Source organism: Cryptotermes secundus, unplaced genomic scaffold, assembly GCF_002891405.2.
Source record: "Cryptotermes secundus unplaced genomic scaffold, Csec_1.0 scaffold3499, whole genome shotgun sequence".
In the NCBI taxonomy this organism is placed as follows: domain Eukaryota; kingdom Metazoa; phylum Arthropoda; class Insecta; order Blattodea; family Kalotermitidae; genus Cryptotermes; species Cryptotermes secundus.
This window is the reverse complement of record NW_019731302.1, coordinates 1-7,743: the sequence shown is the minus strand read 5'-3', so window position 1 is coordinate 7,743 and position 7,743 is coordinate 1. Positions and strand designations below refer to the sequence as shown.

Genomic DNA, 7,743 nt, shown 5'->3' with positions numbered 1-7,743 from the left:
TTGGTCTCCAGCGAACACTATACAATATAACTCCAGGGGTGACGATATTTGATGAGAACACCCTTCCTGTTGTGGTTTTGGGTGCTCTCTGCAATTTCTTCTTCTGCAGTTCCTCCTTCGCGTGACTGCAGCCGCGGTAGTTGGCGGAATGCGGTGTCTCTCCATTGACGAACAGTCTGTCTCAAGCAACCTCAGGATGCGACAATATCAAGCAAAACCTTAAAACTAACCTTTTGAAGATGTTGTTCCAAGACTTCGACGATTGTCAGGGCATACTTGATATTTCTACTAGCAGCCACCGACAACATGTCGATCTTTGCCTTGCTGTTTGTGCATAGCTTAGGTAAGAAACGCGCAAAATCTTCAGGGATCTTGGCGATCTTGGCCATACTGGAACACAACACACTCACTAACGTGACCTTCTACTACAAATTGTTTCTTCGTTTACCTCAAATCAAAATGGCTACCTACGTATCCATATCAATGATGAAACACGGCCCTTAATTGGTCTCCAACGAACACTATACAATATAGCACTTTTCAGTCTCCAATCACATCGTTTGTTGCTTTATGCGAGAAGTTGTAACTTCTACATCATCCGATAGGTGTCACAATCGTCGCAATGGAGAAATGATGCTTGGATTTGGAAATAAATTGTAAAAATAATAAATAGGCACCACTAATACTAAATACATATATATAAAATTGTTTGCCATGGAATACGGTACTTAAAGTTTGAAAAGTAATTGATTTAATATGACAAGGTTATCTAGGCCAAATGGGCAGCTTTTGCAGTCAAGGTGAAAGACAAAATGAGTGCAAGGAAAGAAGATGGCGGACTGAGATTAAGTTGTATACACGGGCTGAATTAANAAATAAACTCATGTTTAAAGAGTTGGAAGAAACTACCGTCAAACTTGAGGTTATACCTGGTGTAGCGGTGAATGTGAAGTCGGACGACTCTCAAAATAGTTGGCTAAAGACCGAATGTAAAAGGTATAGTAATATTGGAAAGAAGACCATAGGAACTGTACATATACCCCATACTTTCCTGTAACTGCTAATAACCGGTATAACGTTCTATTAAATCTAACGGACTACCCATCAGGTGGAGAAGATGGCGCATCTAAAACACAAAGAATTGCATCGGTGAAGAAGTTGAAGAATCATCGTGATACAGAAAATGCACAGACTAGGCTTTAAATAAAGCATCGTATTGGTGCACCAAAGAAAGTGCATAATCGAGATGAGGAAGTGCTCATTCTTCGTAACTATGTAAGTGAATTATATCCCAAATTGCTGAGTAGTAAAAACAATCTCACAAAATCTTCAAAATATAAAATATTGTTGATAGGTGATAGTCATCTAAGAGGCTACACAGAAAATATGAAACACTATTTGAATGATCAGTTCCAAGTAAGTGGTTACATTAAACCTGGAGCTGGTACCAAAATAATATTGGAACAAGCTACAAAAGATGTTGATAATTTGCTAGACAAATATTTTATTATTTGTTGTGGGTCAAACGATATTGGTAGAGTAAAATTAAGTACGGTTTTTAATGATTTTATTGAATTCATTAAGACAGTCACTGATACAAATGTGATTCTTTTAACAGTCCCTTATAGGCTTGACCTAAAACGTCCTAATATTACTCTTGATAAAATTACTAATTTTAATAGAAAACTACTCAAGCTCAAAAAACTATTTCCACATCTCAGTCTGATGGAGATAAATTAAAATAGACACTTGTGTATTAAACATGGATTACACTTGAATGATCTGGGTAAAGAAATACTATCATTCAGTTTAGTTTTAAGATTTTTTCTCTTATAGAGAAGGAAAATAATCTCAGCACAAATATCATAGCGCTCAGATACCATGAAGTTCAACCTTGAACAATTAGTTCTTCTGTAAATCAACTTTTTGCACTGACTTCAGTTGAGATTGTTGAAAATACATTAGTAAAGCGTATTAGAAAGAAGCCTGTACCAAAAGCAAAGGATTTTTATGGGAAATTTAAAATTAACTACTAAATGCTATAACACATGTAATTCAAGTGCAGTACATTCTCCCAAATTAAATAAAGGTAGTAAATCACCTGTTATACATCATTCTCTGAAAATATATCAGAATATTTTTGGCTTGAGATAATAAGATAAACGAATTATTAAGCTTCTTATATCCAGATTGTCCACATATCATCTGCAGAACTGAGCACCATTTAAGTTACACGGATTTGAGTAGTATTGTTATTGAAAATTATAAATTGGGTGCCAGCTATTATAGAACTACATCAAAAGGTGAACATGTATATTTTTGTAAGATTTGAGGCTTTCACGGCGGTGACTATGAAGAAAGCATTCTTCTGGGATTTGGCACCATGTATGTGTGGTGTTAACCGACGTTTCGGAGGAACGTATCGCCTCCATCTTCAGGGTAGAAGAAAAAATATATAAGAAATCTGCAAGCAAAGAGACCGTGAGAACCGGTAAAAGCAGACTGTGGAAAAATACACAGCTATGTGAGAGCAGGGAGTGCGAAGGGGGAAGGGCAAGTATACAAGTGAAAGCAGTAGTGTGGGAGGGGTATGGGAAGGGAGCTAGGACAAGCGTTTTTGTGTAGGGGAGAAAAAGGCAAGATTGAAGGCTGGGCCCCACCCGTGAGCTGAGGTGCCCAGCCTTCAATCTTGCCTTTCTCTCCCCTACACAAAAACCGGTTGTGGACTACCGCGCGCTTAATAAAAAAATCAAAATCGAGTCGGTGCCATTGCCGGATATACACTCATGTTTACACTGGTTCAAAAGAGCCAAAGTTTTCACTTCGCTCAACCTAAATTCAGCCTATCATCAGATTGGTCTGACTGAATGATCCAAGGCATTAACTGCCTTTGCCACTGACTGGAACTTATATGAGTATACTCGGGTGCCTTTTGGGCTGGCCACCGGAGTGCAAGTTTTAACACGGCTCCTGGATAAGGTTTTCTCGGACATAAAGTTTAAGTTCGTCTTCCACTATTTGGATGACTTAGTAGTCTGTAGTGATTCCTTTGAGGAACACATACTCCATTTGCATGAGGTTTTCAGTTGGTTGCGTCAGGCGGGGTTAACTGTTACCCCAAATAACTTTAATTTTGCTACTCCCTGCTTGTCGTTTCTTGGACGTATAGTCTCACCTTCGGGAATCACTGTGGACCCCAGTAGAACCAAAGCCATTAAGAATTTCCCTCCTCCCCGGGATGTAAAGGGGATTGCAAGATCCATCGGTATAGTGAATTTCTTCCATAAATTTATCCCCCATTTTGTCGAACGCGCGGCACCCCTTAACCTACTTCGAAAGAAGGGTGAGAAGTTTGGATGGGGAACAGAGCAGCAGTCTGCATTTGAGGATCTTAAACTAGCTGTCATCAACCCCCCCAATCCTCCAAACCACAGATTTTTCACAGAAATTTACCCTTCAGACAGATGCCAGCTCCGTTGCTGTGGCTGCAGTTCTATTACAAGAGTTTGATGGGAGCTACAACCAATTGCCTACACATCTTGTACATTGTCCCATCAAGAGCGCAAATTCTCCGCGTACAAGCTCTAGTGTCTAGCGGTCCTGTTTGGTCTGGAGAAATTCAGACCGTACTTGGAACATATTGCATTCAATCTGCAGACCGATAATCAGGTTCTCTCGTGGTGTCTGTCACATCCCCGCCAACTGGGAAGGATTGGCCGTTGGGTGGTAAGATTATCTTCATTCAAATTTAATGTCCAACACATCAAGGGAAGCCAGAATTTCATTGCAGATGCTTTGTCGCAAATGTATGATACCCCTGTTGATATCCCCATATGTCCAGTGGTTTTGGATTTCCCTATGCTGTTTGAAGATATTGCTACACACCAGAACGCTGATCCAGTGCTCAGCCCCATCATTCGCCAATTTATAGCTGGGGATGAAGTACAAGGATATTTGCTGAGGAAGGGCATACTTTATTGTAAGGCCTGTTTTGACAGTAAGCCTAAGGTGGTAATTCCCAAAATTCTGGTACCTGCGCTGTTTGCGTATTTCCATGACTCTCCTTGCGGGGGTCATTATGGAGTATGTAAGACTTTATGGAAGATTCGCCAGTCGTTTATATGGAATGGGATGGATGCCGATATCGCTGGGAGAGTTCGGTCATGTCAGCTCTGTGGGCTCAGTAAGCCCACCCAACGGCCAGTACAGTATGTTGGCATCGGAAGTGGCAAGTCGGCCAATGGAGAAATTGTTCATCGATTTTGTGGGTAATTTTCCCCGATCTAGATCGGGTAATACTCATGCCTTGGTCTGCGTGAACGCTTTGACTAAGTTTGTGTGGATTTTCCCGGTTCGGGCAGCATCTACCGCAACAACTACTAGGGCATTGGGTAGTATGGTAGACCATTCAAAGTGGGATGAAAACCTTTCATGGCTCCAGTTTGCCTTTAATTCTGCTCGCCATGAATCCCACAAGGCGACCCCCTTCATTCTCATCTTTTCTTTTACACCAAACTAGCCACCGTCTAACCTGTGGTCCATCAAGGATTCACTTCCTGACCATCCTGGTGGACGTTCCATTCAGGAGCGATGGGAGGCCGCGAGGAGAAATCTCCGGTTTGCTCATGCGGCAGTCCAGAGGAATTACGATCGTCGTCGCCAACCACCCCCATTTTCAGTTGGAAGCCGGGTCTGGCTCCAGAATTATCGCCAAAGTAGAACAGATAAGGTTGCTGCTAAGTTATGCCCCAGGTATAGGGGACCCTGGTCAAGTACACTTCGCCAGTTTCGGTGCAGTTTGCACACAGTGACGGCCACAACAGAATCCGGGCTCACGTCTCGCAGTTAAAGGCAGTGACAGAACCGGACGGTTAAGTTTGTGGAAGGAAGCTTGCAATGCGTCTAGATTGTTTTGTGTCCTTCTACAAACTTAAATCTGGTATTGTCTGTCCTGGTAAGCACAGGCACTGATGTGTGGTTTAAGATAAGAAATAATGTCCTCTGGTGTGCATATTTACTCTGAGGTATTTTTACCAACCCACTCAGTGAGGCTTCAAGTCCCACTGGTTGATCGCTATTCTTTTACCAGCCTTCCTTTCTCTTGCCGTTGTCGCCGCTGCCGTCATTGGTCGTTGGGCTTGCAGCTAGGTCGGGCTTTACCTGGTTCCACCGCTTCTCCGACTCCACCACTTCTCTTCACTATGGAAAGGGGTTTCAGGTCCGGGACTTGGCCTGGATTGTCTGTGGGCACCAGCAACTATGGATACAGCTGCAAAGTGAAGGGAAAAGGTGGACGGCTAGTCGTGGGTGGAGTGAGACTCTGGCTCAGGTCGTTTTTGGGCCTTACTTTGACGAGGAGAAAAGAACACAGTAGAAACACAAACACTTGGCACCACTTCCTTTATTGTTTGTAATCTGGTAGTCACTGCGATACAACTCAGATCGTTACTTTGCTACTCTCGGTAAGGGAGAGCTCGTATTCTACAAAATGAACGGGTTCTTGTTACTTGGTTACACACTCCTGCAAGCCTCGTCACTATGCACCGTTAGCACTATTATCGAGCACTTGGGGAGTTGTATAGGTTACTGCTACCACTGCGTGTGTGGTGTTTGAGAGGGTCACTGGTTCGCACTCACTCGTGTTTCTTTTCAGTATTAATTTTCTTGATTTAGCTTTCGAGTACTCCGATACTAATTTCACTTACCTGTCAACCGAGAGGGCTAACTCCGCATCCGGCGAGTTTAACGGTTGTTGTGAGACCTCTGAAAAAGAACTAACTCTCTGTTTTTGAAGATTCAGAGGTCCTCCGAAAATTTGTGGAACGCCTTGTTGCCATCCTCCAAATCTCCGGGTTGACTGGATTTAGACAATAGGGGGGAGGGTTCGATATAGTTTCTCATTCCTCCAATGGTCAGCTGTTTCGCGGCGAAAGTTGGGTTCATGTGCTTTCACAGTCTTTCTGACCCGTGGTGGATCAAGGGGGTTCAATCTCATGGTCTTCTAAGGGTAGGTCCGTGACGAATTTGAGACCTAAATTGTCACATTCATTACGCTGCACCGATAAACGTTATTGTTTGATATTTAGAACTTGAATGAAGGGGAATTCGCTAAAGAGTATTCCGAAGGTCTCCACTACAAGATAGCGGGTAATATTCAGATTTCTAAAACATTTGACTGCCATGACCAATCGGGTGTTGAAAATTGGTCCCTTTCCTCGACTATTGAAACAGTTCGCCGCTCCTTTCTAAAAGCGGTTTTCAACATTTGGAGAGTTATGACCGGTCAGAGGACCATCTCTCTGCATGACAAAAGGTTCTCTCCAGCGTCTATTTGGACAGATTTCTCTTTTATTAGAGCCTAGGGCTCTTTATAAAAGTAGGGAGTGTCGGGCTGGTTTGGTTTAAGTCCAGGGATTGTGACCCGTCATAAACTTTACCTTCTCGGAACTGCATAAGGAAACTTTCAAGCTGTTAGTTCTTTAGAATTTCTCTCTCGTCCCAAAATACCTTAGTCTTTTGTGTCACCTGGGCTTCTCTCTTTCTATTTCCAAATTACATACCACGCTCGGGTAGGAGGGAGGCCTGGCTTCACTTAGTGCCAATTGGGTGCAGGTCCCTCTGGTTTGAGTGGGGTGTGAGGTATTACCTCTGCTTCGATGTAGTGACAAGTACCGACACATGTAAACAAAATATTGTAGTCCTTTGCATTGTACGGTTACAGTATTAATGATGTATATTTTGAGCCATGGACACATACTTTGATGTATTCCTATATACACCCAATTACTCGGAGGTATTAAAGGTGTGTTATTGTACAGTGAATATCACAGAGATACTGGTATAGTCATATACAATACAGGGTGTCCCAGGAGGAATGTGCCAGACTTTGGGAGGGTGTTCCTTGTGTTAAAAGTATGCCAATATAACCCAAAACACGCATGTCCAAAGTTGAACGGTTATGGAGATAATGGCCAGAGAAGTGTGAAACTTTGACAGGTGTTACACACTTGCTGATTACCAAATACATATTAAAACTGGCAAGAATATGTGGTTTCTGTAATGTGAATAATGTACATAACCTCAAACTAACTTGTGAGTGACATGAAGCCATTAAATTGAACTACAAAAAACTTGCACGCCATGTCATAATTGTCCTTAGGGGTTCCAAGCACTATACATGACACTTGAATAGCAAGCACTGACGTAACATGGCTGACTGCGCATTCTGGTATATTCTGAATGAATATTATCAGTATACTGAAGACAAGGATGTATAGTCCATCTGCTATTTAAATGGTTAATTTAATTTCCATTCTGTATAAGAATTATTTTTAACAACTAATAACTAAATACAAGGTATTAATAATAGTATTTTACGTTTGTACCTATGGAATTTTTATTATATACTAATTTTTCAATTTTATGAATTGTATATTTTGGACTGCTATCGAATTGTATATATTATGATTTAGTTTTTACAACATGACTGTGACAGTGATAACTATTTACCTGCATTAGTTATTACAGTACATATAGTAATCTGACATGTTCTACATCCTAGGCACATTGTGACCAGAGAGGATTCATGGAATTTTAAAATAAATGAATGAATGAATGAAAGGTAAGCACCAAATATAACAGTCACGTTTGCTGTCCATAACTTCGTCCAGTGTGATTAATTTATATCGTGATTTCCACGAAAATGTCAGTTGTCCAGCTCATATAGAATGCTTTGTTGTAAAT

The 7,743-nt window shown here is 41.5% G+C and overlaps 1 protein-coding gene across 1 annotated transcript in view; it reads left to right on the top strand.

Moving 5' to 3' along the window:
• LOC111867028 overlaps positions 1 to 7,727 on the top strand; it is a 21,887-nt gene extending 14,160 nt beyond the window's left edge. Inside the window, exon 3 of the mRNA XM_023856493.2 lies at positions 7,562 to 7,727. Coding sequence (XP_023712261.1) covers positions 7,562 to 7,572 — 11 coding nt within the window. The 3' untranslated portion in view covers positions 7,573 to 7,727. The remainder of the gene's footprint in view (positions 1 to 7,561) is intronic.
• Positions 7,728 to 7,743: the final 16 nt, after the last annotated feature.